The sequence below is a fragment of the Podarcis raffonei genome, chromosome 9 (assembly GCF_027172205.1).
Source record: "Podarcis raffonei isolate rPodRaf1 chromosome 9, rPodRaf1.pri, whole genome shotgun sequence".
NCBI classification, from domain to species: Eukaryota; Metazoa; Chordata; class Lepidosauria; order Squamata; family Lacertidae; genus Podarcis; species Podarcis raffonei.
This window is the reverse complement of record NC_070610.1, coordinates 23,212,447-23,230,468: the sequence shown is the minus strand read 5'-3', so window position 1 is coordinate 23,230,468 and position 18,022 is coordinate 23,212,447. Positions and strand designations below refer to the sequence as shown.

The 18,022-nt window shown below is 44.6% G+C and overlaps 1 protein-coding gene across 1 annotated transcript in view; it reads right to left on the bottom strand.

Annotated features, from left to right (window-relative positions):
• GRXCR1 (glutaredoxin and cysteine rich domain containing 1) overlaps positions 1-18,022 on the bottom strand; it is a 51,397-nt gene that overhangs the window by 18,364 nt on the left and 15,011 nt on the right. The window contains exon 2 of the mRNA XM_053402950.1: positions 772-1,011. Within this exon, the coding sequence (XP_053258925.1) occupies positions 772-1,011 (240 nt within the window). The remainder of the gene's footprint in view (positions 1-771; positions 1,012-18,022) is intronic.

Sequence of the window (18,022 nt, the reverse complement as noted above, 5' to 3'; positions counted from 1 at the left end):
CTGGGCGATAATCGAAAACTGGTTTAAAGTCCATATAGTGATATCGGTTTCATAATTTTTGACCTGGCAATATATCACAAATCATGGTGTGTGTGTGTGTGTTGTGCCAAAATCACAGTATGGGAAAAGCCATGAAGCCAGCCAATGCCTCTACATAGCTCCATCCTTATTTCAGACATCGTGATATATCAGTATATATCACAATGTTGAAAACCAATTATCACCCCGCCCTAATGTATAGGGCTTTCTGCAACAGAACCAGCACCTTGATCTGAGCTCAGCAGCTAATTGAAGGCCAGAAATTACGAAAACATCTAGAGGACTTACGGTTCATCTTTTCTGAACAAGAATGATTGAAATCAGCATGATGTATAGCAACGGTTTATTGAAGACTTCACAGTAAGTACCGTAATTGCTCTAATGGACACAGGAGGACAGCCAGTTCTCTTTAGGTATGGTTGGGCCACTGAAGAAGAGCCATTGGGTTTTATTATGCAAAACACTTCTGAAATAGAATTATTTCATTCTTATCTTGTCTACACATTATTCTAGACATGTTTTGTTAAGTCTCTCTGCTTGAATTCATTATGACTGCTATATATCGATTCGCGTTCTTTGTATTCCTTTCCTTTTGATACTGTATTTTAGAGAAACTCAAACAATGGTGAAGATTTGTGTCTTGTTTTTATACATGCATTCCTGATTATTTCTCATGCTTATTGAGTAAAATGTGCTTTGTAGGGAGATGGTATTCAAGCATATGGTACTTACCCCAAGATACTGGCCTTCAATAAACACAACTGGTAGCGATGGGATTTCACCTACTTTCCTGCACCTCTCGTCCAGTTCTTTCCCATAGTCACCATTCAGTGCAATGTTTTTCTCTTCAAATTTCACTCGATGGTTTTGGAAGATCTTCCGAACCAGCTCACACCGCTCAAAGGTTGTTCTAACCACCCGAAGGCTGGTTGTGTAAATCACTATGCGCCCATATTCCAGAACTGATGATACCTGTAGAAGAAAAATGAAACATTTTTTTTCCTTTGCATGCTCCTTCATGGTGCATTTTTGCCTCAACCAAACATCACATAACTGTACCAACTCAGCCCTAAACATGGGCATTATTTCACTCTTAACTTTCCTATCTCTAAGGAGCAGTAGGAGAGCTGAAAATAATGCCACAATATTTCACATCTGCCAACTAATGAGCCTCTTTGATTTCAGACAGTACGAGGGTATATTGGTCTAAAAAGCCAGGGACATAAATTTTCACTGCCCTCTAGCAGCTATTGTGGCTCATTTACCAGAAGCAATGTATTTAGCATTAAGTTTGGACGTGTATACTTGATTCTGACCAAACTAAGCCTTCTGATGTGTGTTTTGCTCTAGGATGCTTTTATCTCTTTCTGTTGTGATCTATCAGCCCAGATCTGGCCCACACATCCAAAAGGTAACAGGGATTGCACAATGCCTTCCTCCCTGCCACTGCCTCTTCTCTTCTTCTCCCCATATCCCCGGCCATTTTTAAACATTTTGCTGGACACGGCGCAGCGAATGGGGAGGACAAAGGGCCACTTCTCACCATGGCGACTGCCACGGCCAGTTGACACCAGTGGCCTCTGCGGCTGCTTCCGACAGACACTTACTGCGTTCTTCTGCGGTGACCCAGTGACACAGCATGGGAAAGGAAAGTTGATCTCCATTGGTGCAAATTTTGCCTAACAGATGGGCCAGCCCTCACTCTGTCATTGATTTGTACCTTAAATGCACAGTCTACCCCATACCCTCCAACAAATGTCTAATACAATAGCTATTATTATTAGTAGTAGTAGTAGTAGTAGTAGTAGTAGTAGTAGTATCCCACCCACCTGACTAGGTTTCCCCAGCCACTCTGGGCAGCTCCCAACATATATAACAACATACAGTGATACCTCGGGTTAAGTACTTAATTCGTTCCGGAGGTCTGTTCTTAACCTGAAACTGTTCTTAACCTGAAGCACCACTTTAGCTAATGGGGCCTCCTGCTGCCACCACGCCGCCAGAGCACGATTTCTGTTCTCATCCTGAAGCAAAGTTCTTAACCCGAGGTACCATTTCTGGGTTAGCGGAGTCTGTAACCTGAAGCATCTGTAACCTGAAGCGTATGTAACCCGAGGTACCACTGTAATAAAACATTAAACATTAAAAAACTTTCCTATGCAGTGCTGCCTTCAGATGTCTTCTCAAGGTTGTACAGTGGTACCTCGGGTTACAGACGCTTCAGGTTACATACGCTTCAGGTTACAGACTCCGCTAACCCTGAAATAGGACCTCGGGTTAAGATCTTTGCTTCAGGATGAGAACAGAAATTGCACGGCGACAGCGGGATGCCCCATTAGCTAAAGTGATACCTCAGGTTAAGAACAGTTTCAGGTTAAGAACGGACCTCCAGAACGTTCTTAACCTGAGGTACCAATGTATAGTTACTTATTTCCTTGGCTCGGGCGGCTGCATACACTGGCGGAGGAAGAGGAGTGCGGGGGGAGCGCACCGCCCCCGGCAGCACGATCCCGGTAGGGTGCCATCGTGGCTGCCCCCCCCTGCCCACGCTGGGTGCCATGCCCCTGCAGGCGGCGTGCCAGGCCCTGGGACACGTGCCAGCCCCTCCCCCACTGGTCTCATAACTATACCCACCAACATTTCTTCGATGAAAATAGGGGCATCCTAAGGAACATTCCAGGATCAAAGCAGGAACTGGGACGGCTTCTGTAAATCCTGGATTGTCTCTGGAAAATAGGGATACCTGAAGGGTCTGCTACCCCTACCAACCAAACAGCTGGCCATGAACTTGATTTGGAAGCCACCTGCTCCAGCGTTGCCTCCTTGCTTCAAAACAGTCGGTGACCCCTGCCAGGCTACGATTTAGCTGCTCACCGCTCGGGGCCACATCTCCTGTCAATTTGAAGAGTGTGTTCGTGTGACCTTTACCTCCACAAATTGCACTCCTGGTTTTTGTAGCGAGGCTTCCACTTTTGCATGCAAGCCCTGCTCTGCCACCAATGCTTTTTGTTTAGCGTTTTACTTCTTGAAATAAATACTATCAGTCACACGGAAAAGTGGAAATGGCCAGAAGCAAGGATGCCGGGCCGCTTGCTAAAATGATGGCTTTCAGAGGAGCAGCCTACAGCCTTGCAAAACAAGTGACCCCTTAGCTTCTGTTATGTGAGATAAAGTATGATGAGATGCTCTGCTTAGGCATGTGTGTGTGTGTGTGTGTGTGTGTGTGTGTGTGTGTGTGTGTTCACCATACAAAGTGCTACTGGGTTGTTGTTTTTCCTGACACACTTCTGCTTTCAACATCTTCACACAATTTATGCAGGCTGTTTAAGTCACTCAAAATCTCAACACAGTGCAAAACAATTCCTTTGCTTTCAGTGCAGACTGAATTGCTCATACAATATCACAAAAATGGCAGCCTGCCTATGATTGACTTTAAGTCTTGTGAAAGTGACCAAACTCCCAGTTTCTTTTGTAGCTAGAAAGCACGCAGAACACCTCCCAGCCACACAGGAAGCCCCCAAAGCTGATGGCCCCCCTTCTAACAGTACTACAAGTCCATTATATTAAAGAAAGTGGGCACAGAATCTCATTATTTCACCTCCCAGCCACCGAAAAGTCACAACATGTCCATTTTTGTTTTGTTGTTTCTCTATCTGCAACACAATTCCATTTTTATCTGCCAACTTCCCATAATAATAAATATCAAATTCTCATCTCAACCCTTCTCCACTCATCCAACTCTTCTGCACTCCCATGCATATGAGGTAAACATCTATCGGCACATGAATGCTTGAGAAGGTTGATTATGCTGGTGATATTGCCCAGACTAGCCTGATGCTCTACTAGCAGACAGAAATGCTTGCACACAAATTACAAAGGAATGCTTTGGGTTTGTGACTTTGTGGAGACATATTACTCCAATATGATGAGCTTGCTCATCCCTCTAACCTGCCACCCCTCAGCCCATTATCCAATGTGTATGTGTACACAAGGAAACATGGGAAGATGAAAAGGGACATCAGCAGCCACTGTGGGAAGCCACAATGTGTGAGTCACTTGAAACAGGGAGCCCCACCTGTAGGACAGAGATGCATTTCTTTCTCCCACAATAACAGCTTCCCAGGGGGAAGAGACACTGCCTGCTCTTTGCTATGTTGCAGCAGCAACAGCAGCACTGCAGGCGGCCAGAGGGTGGTGCTGCTGCTACAAACTGTGCAGAGGTCAGGTGATTCTTGGAGCCAATAGCGTTCCAGCCCAAATGTTGCTTGCTTGCTCCCTCTCTAAGTGGTACCACTGTGGTGTTAATCCTGTTTCTGTCCATACATAGAAGCAGGAATTTATTTCACAGCACAATCCAGCTCTCTATATGCAAATAGTTTACTAGGGACCCCTGACTGTTAAGTCCAGTCATGGATGACTCTGGGGTTGCGGCGCTCATCTCTCTTTACTGGCCGAGGGAGCCAGCGTTTTGTCCGCAGACAGCTTTCTGGGTCATGTGGCCAGCATGACTAAGCAGCTTCTGGCGAACCAGAGCAGCGCACAGAAACGCCGTTTACCTTCCCGCTGGAGCGGTACCTATTTATCTACTTGCACTTTGACGTGCTTTCGAACTGCTAGGTTGGCAGGAGCAGGGACCGAGCAACGGGAGCTCACCCCGTTGCGGGAATTCAAACCGCCAACCTTCTGATCGGCAAGCCCTAGGCTCTGTGATTTAGACCACCGCGCCACCCGCATCCCTACACCAAAAGCTCTGGTTGTTGGCATTCATGTTCTCTCCCTCCCCCCTCGGTGCAGTGCCCCCTCTGCCCTTGTGCCTGGTACTTTATGGTACATCAATGTGGCAGCCGCTATATGTAGCTTAAAACGCCCTTTGAACAGAAGCCGCTGATCCCGGTGGGAGCAAATTAATTGTAATATTGTGTAATTATCTACCGTATAACCAATGCCTTCTTGGCTGAGCAATTCAAATCCAATTAGAGAGACAAAGATGCTTGGTTGTGCTTAATCAGTGGGTGCACTAGAAGCTAACATCGCTATATGCATACAAGGCTTTAAAAAATATCTCTGTTTACAGCAGTGTTATTCTTATCCATGAGTCACTTTGTCTGTTACTATCAGTAGAATGGTGGTATCTCTGTGGGGGTGGGGTGACATCTGAGCCCCAAGGTACTTACATTAATGGCTGAGAGAACCATATGTCCTAGCCAGGAGAAAGTACAGTGGTACCTCAGGTTACATACGCTTCAGGTTACATACGCTTCAGGTTACAGACTCCGCTAACCCAGAAGTAGTACCTGGGGTTAAGAACTTTGCTTCAGGATGAGAACAGAAATAGTGTTCCGGCGGCGCGGCAGCAGCAGGAGGCCCCATTAGCTAAAGTGGTGCTTCAGGTTAAGAACAGTTTCTGGTTAAGAACAGGCCTCCAGAACGAATTAAGTACTTAACCCGAGGTACCACTGTATACTGTAGAGGTAAGGAGGGTTGAAAGTAGACCAGAAGTGACCCCCTGCCAATTTGGGGGAGATTCTGGGAATAGCAGAGAAATGCAACTGTGCATGGCCCTAAGGGGGATGCATGTTGAAGTAAGGGAAGGAAAATCGCAGCTAAGAAGCTCAAATATATATATTTTTGACTGACACTTTTCTTTGGAAACTAAACCAATGTCCAGACTTTAACATTCAGAAACTTTGCTTGCAGAAACTTATAGATGAATTAAAACATGACATTTGCAGTCACAAGCTTATCCCAGCATGGGTTTACGGTGTCTTCTTCTAACTTCCAAGCAACTGCGTTTTTCTCTCTGCTGAGTTTAACACTCAGCCTTCTGTATCTTAATTAGCTCTGCAGCTCCTCTGAGAGATTTCCTCTTTTACCTTCTCCTGCAGCTTAGTTCTCTTTCTTTCCACCACAGAGGGAGCACTCCAACACTCAATTCAACTTAGCAGTGCTCACAGTGGATTCTAAAACGGTCACCTTGCATCACGTAAAATGGAGTCTCTCCTTCACTCGATACCTCCCGTGTGACCAACGTTAGCCAATCACATGAGAAGTACTAAAGAACTCTCTATAATTCAATTACTAACCAATCAAATTTAAACACATAGTAATGCATACGATCATGTACAATTTCAGTGAATTAAATTATTATACTTAATGCGGACAGAACTGTGAAACAGTGACCTCAGGTATGAGGACCCCATTCTTGGAAGCATATGGGGAACCTAGGATGGGCCATGGGGTCATAAATCAGGAGAAAAGGTGATATATATCTATCTCTGTTGGAAGCAATCCTAGGCAGTGATAGGATGTTAGTGGGTTTCCCTGCCACCAATTCAGATAGCTCCATCCTCACTCCCTTTATACCGCAATCCATCGTTTGTCTTGCTGACTGGGGATAATGGGATTATAGTCCATAACATCCAGAGGGCTACAGGCTGGTCAAGGTTTCTATCACTAGCTGTGGTGGGAATGTAAGAAAGCAAATAACTTCTGGGAAATGATATATAATGAGATGAAAAAGATGTTGAAATATACATTCTTAAAAAAAACCAGAAGCATTTTTACTTGGTATTATAGGCCAAGACATTAATAGGCAAGATGTCAAACTGTTCTTATATGCAACAACAGCGGCAAGAGTATTGTTAGCCTAGAAATGGAAGCAAGTAGAAATTCCGACGAAAGAATGGCAGGCGAAATTAATGGACTATGCAGAATTGGACAAAATGACAGGAAGGATTCGAAACCTGCGGGACCAGAGATTTACAGAAGGTTGGAAGAAGTATATGAATTATTTGAAGAGCAGCTGTAATCAACAAATTATAATATACGAAGAAATATACAAAGTGTTACAAAGTAGAAAAAGATAAAGATATTGGTTATGAGTGTGACATGTAATAGGGAAAATAAGAAATGCATACTAAGAGATTAGATTGGAAAATTTTCAGACAGGACTGATGGAAGTCAAAAAGATTGAATAAGACGTAAAAGTATGTTTAATTACTGTTGAAAATGATATGTTATATATATATATATATATATATATATATATATATATATATATATGTATATATTCTATCACTGGCTGGGTCTAAGACATAAGACCCAGGGATAGCTCAATCAGTAGAGCATAATCTCAGGGTTGTGAGTTTGAGCCCCACATCGGGCAGGAGATTCCTGCATTGCAGGGGGTTGGACTAGATGACCCTCGGGACCCCTTCCAACTCTACAATTCTACGATCCTATGCAGAAGACTGTTCTTCAACATGAGTTACAAGGGGTAATCACTGCAAATGGATTGCTTGGCTTATATTTTGGGAGTGCTTTGCTGGTCTAGTCGCTCAGGCGGGTGGGTGGGTGTATGCGTGTGCATGCACTTCTGACTCCCTATTCTCTCCTGTCACAATAGCAGCAGTTCCCTTATGCAATACCTCCGTCTGTGAGTCTCGGTGCCCTTTACAAAGAGTAATAAATCTCTACAGTCACCAGCTCTTCGCTTTATGGCTCTGCAAGGAAGGATGCCCAGCTGCCTTGCCCTCTGCTTTCTCATTTCTTCCATCTTCCACATAAAATTCATCTCAAATGCCATACAGCACGGGGAACTATTGTGTCGACTGCTTCCTCTTCCCCGCACAGATATTGCGTTAGATACTGAAGCATTTCACATCCCTGAGTGTGATCCGCTGGAGAATTCCATGTGATAATGAACACTACTGGCAACTAGCAGCAATCTGGGTCACAAGCAGGGAACAGTACCTATTAAAATACTGTGCCAATTACTTTATGAGGCAATGGGGCCTCGTGGATGGGCCAATGTAAGCGCTCAGCCGATTCGTCTGGTAAAGGTTTTCCTGCAAAGAAGAGGTGTGGTTGTGCCTGTCTGTGTGGTTATGTTGGATTATATTCCCACAAAACCTGCTCCCTGGCTTAGGAATTAAATGTTATACAGTGATACCTCAGGTTACATATGCTTCAGGTTACATACGCTTCAGGTTACAGACTCCGCTAACCCAGAAACAGTGCTTCAGGTTAAGAACTTTGCTTCAGGATGAGAACAGAAATCGTGCTCCGGAGGTGCAGCAGCAGCAGGAGGCCCCATTAGCTAAAGTGGTGCTTCAGGTTAAGAACAGTTTCAGGTTAAGTACAGACCTCCGGAACAAATTAAGTACTTAACCTGAGGTACCATTGTATAAATAAATGTTGTATAAATGTATATGTATATTTTTGAAAATAAAAAAATTAAAGAAAGAAATAAAGATTGTGTCTGAGCAGTTTCCCCCTTGCCCTGCTCCTTTTCCAGGGGAAATGAAATAAACTCAGTGTAGAGCTGGGGGGGATTTTTTTTTTAAAGGAATTAAGCAAGAAGATTCAGCTGAACCCCTTTGACATGCTACAATATTCTGTACAAGGAATATTTTTTCATGGGAGAGCATTCAAATATGCCACTCCCCTCCCTGCCAAAAGAAGTGGTGCAATCCAGGAAAACGTTGAGCAAGTGAGTCTCCTGACTGGGTAAACTGGCCTTTGGATGCCAGCCTGACCAAACTGGGTTTAGCTTCCAATTCATTCTTGGATTCAGCTTTGAGCAAATCTTTCTCCAAATTTCAGTCCCCCGTCGTTGGAATAATAGGGCTCTGCTTATTCCAGAATCAATGTAAGGCAGCAGGAAATGTTGTCAGCCTGAAGCTTTAACAAATATAAATATAATTAAGTCATTAAGCCCACACAAATTTTACCTTGCCGTGCCTGGAAAAGCCTGTTTGCCCATCCTCAGTTCTCCAGACTGCAGAAAATGCTTTGAGGGCTGTTGTGAAAGCAAGAAATACCCCACACTTCCGTGTAGGCGAAATCATGGCATCTGCCTATAGATTGCCATGTGTGAAGTTGGTCTATTTCGCCCCAGGAAGCTCACTGAGCCTCAGCTTTCCAGTCTCATTCACTAAATACAGCAGGCATCATTATTATGTGGCTTCCAGCATACAGTGGTACCTCAGGTTAAGTACTTAATTCGTTCCGGAGGTCCATTCTTAACTTGAAACTGTTCTTAACCTGAGGTACCACTTTAGCTAATTGGGCCTCCCGCTGCCGCCACACCGCCACTGTGCGATTTCTGTTCTCATCCTGAAGCAAAGTTCTTAACCCGAGGTACTATTTATTTCTGGGTTAGTGGAGTCTGTAATCTGAAGTGTCTGTAACCTGAAGCGTCTGTAACCTGAGGTGCCACTGTATATAAAAGCATAATAAATCGCTAATATTTTTTAATATATATATATAAACTTCCCTATACAGACAGGGCTGCCTTCAGAAGGCTTGGGGGTTGGATAACTCCACACACCCCGAACATTTCTCTGATGAAAATAGGGACATCCTAAGGAAAAGCAGAGGGATGCGGGTGGCGCTGTGGGTTAAACCACAGAGCCTAGGACTTGCTGATCAGAAGGTCGGTAGTTCGAATCCCCGTGATGGGGTGATCTCCCGTTGCTCGGTCCCTGCTCCTGCCAACCTAGCAGTTCGAAAGCATGAAGTGCAAGTAGATAAATAGGTACCGCTCTGACGGGAAGGTAAACGGTGTTTCCGTGCGCTGCTCTTGTTCACCAGAAACGGCTTAGTCATGCTGGCCACATGACCTGGAAGCTGTACGCCGGCTCCCTCGGCCAGTAAAGCAAGATGAGCGCCGCAACCCCACAGTCGGCCACGACTGGACCTAATGGTCAGGAGTCCCTTTACCTTTAAGGAAAAGCAGGACAAACCCGAAACCCGGAGGGGTCTGTATCTAGAAAATAGGGACACTTGGAGGGTCTGCAAACCAATTCCCAATCATCCAGATTCATAGCTGCCGCTCCTCTTAAGGCAACTGGAAGCACAGGCCCAATGCGCAGCATGCTTACTCTTGTTACTGGCATCACATGCATACCTGGGATACTGCAGACCCCAAAAGGATAAACAGAAACAAAGCAATGGCCTGGTTCATTGATACACAGCTGGTTCCACACTGCGTATTGAAAGCAGGTTTGCATCCACAGTTTCATTCCCCGCCATCTACTACATGCACGTGTTATGTTAGTAGGAAAAGCGTCACATTTCCTGCAGCCCCTTATACTTGACGGTCTCCTTTGCAAAAGTAAGTGAGACAGAATGAAGTCAGTGGTTTGGTCACTTTTCGCCCTTTTTTTTTAAAAAAAAGATAGTCATAGTTCACTTATCTCTGCCAGATGATCAACTGCATTTCGCTTAATTAAAAGGCATCGTTGTTTGTTGAACTTTGCAGCAGTCAGCCCTGCAGCAGTGCATGGCCTGCCTACAGCTACAAGGACTTGTTTTCCTGATACTAAGGTAGAAATGCAGATCTCAAAAACAATGTCAAAAACAAAATGCCTTAGCATTTTGAGTTTCTTTCTCAGTCTAGGGCAGATCGAGTCCATTTCATTAGCAGAGCAATGCAAATAGTTCACCGGTGTGCTGTGTTCCCTTTCTGTCTGCTTGATTTGCCAACCATCCGAGCTAGCTTATATTAATTAAAACAAGTGTCACCGCTTCTAATAGTAGCTCTCTTAAGGGTTATAGATTGCAATCAGTGAGAAACGAGCAGTTGCTAGTACGACTCTTATCAGATGGACTGAGCTCTGTTGAAAATTTACGGCATTTTTCCTTGGCAGTTGATCTAACCTTTCATCCCAGGATTAATTACACTTCAGCATCCAGTCTGCCTGGCACAATTAAACTTATTTTTCACTCATCCAGGATGTACACAAGCCCTGGCATTATTGAAACAGGCTTTCTTCCTAAATTGTTAAACTAGCTGTGGAAGTGTATGTTTATTTTATTTTTGCAATATGCTTTCTAAACAATATGGTGAGTATGATTGCTAATCACTAAGATTTAATTTGCTACTCCAGTTTAGATGGCATAATGAATTATTATTATTATTTATTTATTTATTTATTTATTTATTATTCCCGCCCATCTGGCTGGGTTTCCCCAGCTACTCTGGGGAATACATTAAAACATCAGTCATTAAAAACTTCCCTATACAGGGCTGCCTTCAGATGTCTTCTTAGATAGTTGTTTATTTCCTTGACATCTGATGGGAGGGCGTTCCACAGGGCGGGCGCCACTACCAAGAAGGCCCTCTGCCTGGTTCCCTGTAACTTTGCTTCTCACAGTGAGGGAACTGCCAGAAGGCCCTTGGCGCTGGACCTCAGTGTCCGGGTAGAATGATGGGGGTGGAGACGCACCTTTAGGTATACTGGGCCGAGGCCAGTATATCTGGGTTAAAGAAGCCATTAAATTGGCTGGTGCCCCTGGTGAGAGTAGGACAGAGGACCTGGCAGCCCACACTGAATAGTCACTGGGGAGGTGAGGGTTCCTACATTCTTGCCAGCAGGTATGGAGAAGCAGAGGTAGAGGCTGGGTCAGCAGTACCATGAAGGTGTGCAGCTCCCGATTGGCCAGCCGTCCCTCGCAGGCAGGTAGTCCCAAAAGCATATTGATGGTGTTGGCTCAGTTTCTCCTCCGCTGCCTCTTGATGCCTTTTGACCCTTCCCCCCCCCCCCTGTGAAAAAGTGCAGTCTCCCATCCCAACAGCTGTATAAACCCTTTTAAAGGGAGTATAAATCTTGGGAAACATGGACCACTTACAAACACCATCTCCAACTCCTCGAAAGATTCCATCAACAGTGTCTCCAGAAAATTTTACACATCGCCTGGGAAGACAGGCAAACTAATGGCAGTGTACTGGAAGAAGCAAAGATCACCAGTGTCGAAGCAGTGATTCTTCAACATCAACTTCATTGGACTGGTCATGTTGTTCAGATGCCTGATTATCATCTTCCAAAACAACTATAGTCATACCTCGGGTTACATACGCTTCAGGTTACAGACTCCGCTAACCCAGAAATAGTACCTCAGGTTAAGAACTTTGCTTCAGGATGAGAACAGAAATTGTACTCCGGCGGCGCAGTGGCAGCAGGAGGCCCCATTAGCTAAAGTGGTGCTTCAGGTTAAGAACAGTTTTAGGTTAAGAACGGACCTCTGGAACAAATTAAGTACTTAACCCGAGGTACCACTGTACTCTATTCTGAACTTAAAAATGGTAAGCATAATGCTGGTGGTCAACAAAAGAGGTTCAAAGACTCTCTGAAGGCAAATCTTTAAAAATGTAGTATACACACCAACAACTGGGAAACACTGGCCTACGAGCACTCCAGTTGGAGAACAGCCTTTACCAAAGGTGTCATGGGTTTTGAAGATGCTCGAACTCAGGACGAAAGGGAGAAACGCACTCAGAGGAAGGCACGCTTGGCAAATCCTCACCGTGATCAACTCCTGCCTGGAAACCAATGTCCCCACTGTGGAAGGGCGTGTGGATCCAGAATTGGACTCCACAGTCACTTACGGACTCATTGTTAAAACTGTGTTTATGGAAGGCAATCTTACTCGGCAACAAGTAAACGCTAAAGAAGAAGAAAGCTCTGGTTTACCAAGCCTGGCAACCCTGCAGAAAATATTGCATCTAAGAAAATGATGCAAAGAATTTTCATGTCCCCTGAAGTACAAGGCAATTTCAGCTGAAGTAGGCCACCTATTCCGCAGGGGAGACTGGCCCATTAAGGTGAATGGGGCACTGCCCCACCAGTATTGGACCGCTCTCAGCCACCTTCACCTGCCTGCCATCTTATTTACAACCAGTCAGGGGTGCCAACTTGAATAAAATATTGGGAGGGGCTGGTAAGCCCCACCCTACATAATCGATTACATGACACAGTGCATGCACACCATTTGAATGGCAATGCCTATCAGCTTGGGGAAGCAGTCCCCTCAAATATTTTATGGGGGGGGGGGCAAAGGGACCTCAGCCCCAAGGAGTTGGTTCTTATGCAGCCTGTCCAGATTACATACTGGTTGTCACCTTCCTCCTCCTTAGTCTCAGTGATGCCTTTGTAAAACACAACAGGGAAGATGGTGGAGATGGAACCAGAATTAGCTGGTTCTGCCTGCCATTGGCTCTGGTACATTCTACTATTGGCCTTCCTGCCTTTCACACTATCAATCCCGATGGTCAGACATCACTGGATATACAAATTCATTTGAGAGAGGACAGCAATGCTTCGTACAAACAAAATTCTTCTTCTTCCTCCTCCCCCTCCTCATATTTTTAAAAATATTCCTGCACAGAGAAAACTGGAATTCCAAAAGGAAGAATTATAGGCTCCTGCGGGCTTTCTGTATGTAGAATTTTGTTGTGTGGAGCAGCAATCAATCATTCATTCCCCCAACTGTAGTCCTAGAACCATTTTTCCATGGACTGAACTGTTTGTCAAGAGTAAGGGTGGAGAACTGGTGCCCAGGGTGATGGGAGTTGTAGTCTAGCAATGTCTAGAGAGCCACGGATTCCCTCCCCTTGGTCTGGAGAATATCTAAAGGAGCCCATGTAGTTCTGGGTCAGATATACAGCACAGTTCTACCCCACTGAATTCTGCCAGAACGACTCCTGTAACATTAAAGAAAATAATAACTAGCTTTACTTTTTTAAAAAGGAGTAAAACTCCAGCATTTCCATTGGTACCCAATTAGCATTTCATGTGAAAGGTTTCCCGAAACTCGTCACATTAGTGACTTTGCATGCTGTGCCCTTAATGAGGCAAAAAGATGCTCTGTCGTTGGGCTATCTTTAGATTAGCAAAGTGCTGATGAAGTGTTGACTCAGTCCTGTGACTGCAGTGCTCCTGCTGTATCTTTGAGGAAACTCAAAAGTGCAAGAACTTCAGAAAGAGACGCATATTCTCCTCTAGTAATGCACAGAGCTGCGCTAGAGTCAACCGTCAGAGAGCTCAGGGCTGCCCAATGGCCTTGCAGCATACTTAACATAATTGGAACCATAGCTCCCAACTGTTCCTCATCATTTAATCATGTTGAGAACGTGGAGAGGGCTTTTCATCTTCAAATTGCTTTACAAGCATTAATAAATTAAATAACATGGATCATCTTCATCGTCCCCCAATTATATGTGCTATTCTGCGTTATATGTTTCAACGTGTCCTCTGTTTTCATTAAAGCATGCTACCTTGGGGGGAAAGGCTTTCCTCGAACGAAAATTTTCCTAGCAAGAATAATAAAGCAAAACACACAAAGGAGAGGTTCTAGGAGGCAAATGTGCATTAAGGCAAATGTGAAAAGAAATGGGTAAGGTAAAAAGTCGCACTACGGATATGCTTTTAGCAAGGTATCTGGTGAGAAAGACAAAGTTAAAGCGTCTACCCTGGGGGAGTAGCTAGCATGTTACAACTAGGGCTGGATGATATATCAATATATTATCCAAAACTGGTTTGAAGTCCGTATCGTGGTAACGGTTTCATAATTTTTGACCTGGCAATATGTCGCGAATAATGATGTGCATGTTTGTGTGCTATGCAAAATTCACAATGTAGGGGAAACCATGAAGCCAGCCAATGGCTCTACATAGCTCCATCCTTATTTCAGGCCTTGTGATATATTGGTATAGTGCGATGTTTAGCTGGTGATATATCGCAATCTTGAAACCCAAATATCGGCCGGCCCTACTGTTCACCTCTACATAGTTCCATCCTTACTTCAGACAGCGTGATATATTAATATATTGTGACGTTTAGCTGGTGATATATTGTGACACTGGAAACCAGATATTGCCCAGCCCTGCTTACAACATGCAAAATCTGTAAGTGCTGCAGAGGTCAGGGTCAAGATATTTTGCTGCCTGAGGCACAGGACAAGATGGAGACCTGCAGGCTTCCCAAAGGCATTTGCTGGTTGTCCTCTTTGGGCTGATCTAGCAGGGCTGTTCTTATGTTCCCAGGATCGGCCTGCCAGTTGCATCTTACTTCAGCACTGGCCACATGACCATCCTCCACTACCTGGCAGTAGGTAAACTTTGAGACTACAGGGCAAGCCATATGGCACACACATCTCAGTCCTCCAACAAAGCCAGTGTGGTGTAGTGGTTAGAATGTTGGACTATGACCTGGGAGAACCGGGTTCAAATCCCTACTCAGTGGTGGAGCCCATAGAGTCACCTTGGGCCAGTCTTTATCTCTTAGCCTGACCTACCTCATAAGGTAGTGTATGTGGGGTTGTACATTGACAATAAAGGTATTATTATTATTATTATTATTATTATTAGGCCCCTTTCCAGGCAGTGAAATGCCTTGGGGTGGCACGTGGGTTAAATATTCATAAACCATTAGTGCATTAAAAAAAATCATGGTCATATACAATAAAATAATTTAAACATTGCAAAATTCTAAAATGACAAATGACCAACACTGAATCAGATTAATTCTCTAATAATGTTTGGTGGGGAAACTTTCAGCAGGTGATAAAATATTTTGAGCATTTACAGAAAGCAAGTGCCGCTGATTTCATCAGAATCCACTTTGGCCAATAGAGTTTAGGAGCTGTTGAGCAATGGTGTTAGTTTTAGTCATCTTGGGTTTGATGGAACCTTCTTACAGAATCATAGAATTGTTGAGCTGGAAGGGACTCAAGAGGACATCTAGTTCAACCCCCTGAAACTCAGGTATCACAGCTAAAGAATCCCTGACAGAGCTCTGTTTTAAAACCTCCAATGTTCTCACCTTTAAAAATAATTTGTAGATTGACAATTCATTTGCAATTGGTATTTCTTGCTGCATCAACTACGAAGAGGCTGTTGCAGGCTATTTATAAATAAGTATGGGGGGGGGGGGTTTGCAGAGTAATCTTAGCAAAAGAAATAGCCTCCTCCCCTAAGATACTTACAGTTAAAATAGAAGCTTGCAGTCAAAATAGAAGGGCTATATTGTTAAGCATCCCCCACAATCTAATTTGGGTCTTGGCACTTCAGATTAACCTTAATCTCACCCAAGGCCAATCTGACCTAGATCCAGGCCCTGAATCAAATCCGGAGCCTTCTACAATGTTCAGTTCGGGTTTATACCTTAGTAAATATGCAGTTGGGATGTGGGTGGCACTGTGGGTTAAACCACAGAGCCTAGGACTTGCCGATCAGAAGGTCGGCGGTTCGAATCCCTGCAACGGGGTGAGCTCCCGTTGCTTGGTCCCTGCTCCTGCCAACCTAGCAGTTCAAAAGCACAAAGTGCACGTAGATAAATAGGTACCGCTCCGGCGGGAAGGTAAATGGCGTTTCCGTGCGCTGCGCTGGTTCGCCAGAAGCGGCTTAGTCATGCTGGCCACATGACCCGGAAGCTGTACGCCGGCTCCCTTCGCCAATAAAACAAGATGAGCGCCACAACCCCAGAGTCAGCCACGACTGGACCTAATGGTCAGGGGTCCCTTTACCTAAATATGCAGTTGGGACAGGAAGTGAGACACAAACTGGCAGCTTGTGTGTGTCTCATCCATCCCCCACTGTCCAACTGCATCTTTTAACAGACTCGGATCTCTTCGAGTGCACACAATCCACCCAGGGTAAGAACTTTAAAAAATAATAACCCAAACAATATGTGTTAATGTTACTGGAACAGTGGAACCTTAGTTGCCGGATGGCTTAGTTGCCGAACAAATCAACTCCCGAACGCCTCAAACCTGGAAGTAAGTGTTCCGGTTTGCAAACGTTTTTCGGTAGCCGAATGTCCAACGCAGATTCCGCTTGAGTTCAGGAAGCTCCTGCAGCCAATTGGAAGCCGCGCTTTGGTTTTCGAACGGTTTCGGGATTCAAATGGACTCCCAGATTGGATTAAGTTTGAGAACCAAGGTAACACTGTAGTCTGTTTACGGATCCACATTTTAACCACTTGTAAAAAAGAAAGAAAGAAAGAAAGAAAGAAAGAAAGAAAGAAAGAAAGAAAGAGAAAAGGTAAAGACCTCTGACGGTTAAGTCCAGTCACATACGACGTTGGGGTTGTGGTGCTCATCTCGCTTTACAGGCCAAGGGAGCCAGTGTTTGTCCACAGACAGCTTCCGTGTCATGTGGCCAGCATGACTAAGCCGCTTCTGGCAAACCAGAGCAGCGCACAGAAACGCTGTTTACCTTCCCACTGGAGCGGTACCTATTTATCTACTTGCGCTGGCATGTTTTCGAACTGCTAGGTTGGCAGGAGCTGGGACTGAGCAACGGGAGCTCACCCCGTGGTGGGGATTCGAACCGCCAACCTTCTAATCGGCAAGCCCAAGATGCTCAGTGGTTTAGACCACAGCGCCACCCACATCCCTTTAACCACTTGTAAGGCACATAAATAAATATTCCAAATTAAGGACTGAAGGAATGGCTACAGGACGAGCCTTGTTTCTTCCCTTCTAGGAAAGGATTCCAAAGAGTTCATTCCCAAGCAAACATGTTGTCATGGATAAGGAAACTACTTCCTGTCTTGCCATAATTTGATGTATTTTTAATCTTTGTTGGAAGCCACCCAGAGTGGCTGGGAAAACCCAGCCAGATGGGCGGGGTACACATAAATTATTATTATTATTACTACTACTAGTTATGCTCTTGTATGTTGCACACAGTTAGTGTGGAAATCCCAGAGTTGCCAACCTTCCCTTCCCCGCACCTTCCCAGACCACCTCCAGCAGAGCTTGTGGTCTTTTAAACAGTCATATGCGAGGCAGAAATGAAACAGGTTTTCCCAGCATGAAAATTTCTCCCTTTCATATGTCAAAGCAGGGGGCGAGGAGACCATCACAGTCCTATTCTATTTATGAGCCAGTTTTGAGAACGAGTCCTTAGTAAAGAAACAGATAACAGCAAATCTTACACACGCTCACCACATTATTTTTTCATGATACGGTTGGCATTTTTCTCTGAAAATACAGGTGGAAATATCCCTTTAGTTTCCAGAGCAATGGTGTTAAAATGCCTTCTACTGCATAGGCTAGCTATCCAGATGGCTTTTTGTCATCTTTCCTGTCAGGTGTGAAATGAGCATCTTCCTCACGAGGTTTGCAACGACCTCTTCCGTTGATTTTCGGAGGGGAGAAACTATGAAGTGTTCTGTGGCTCCTTTTCCTAAATCTA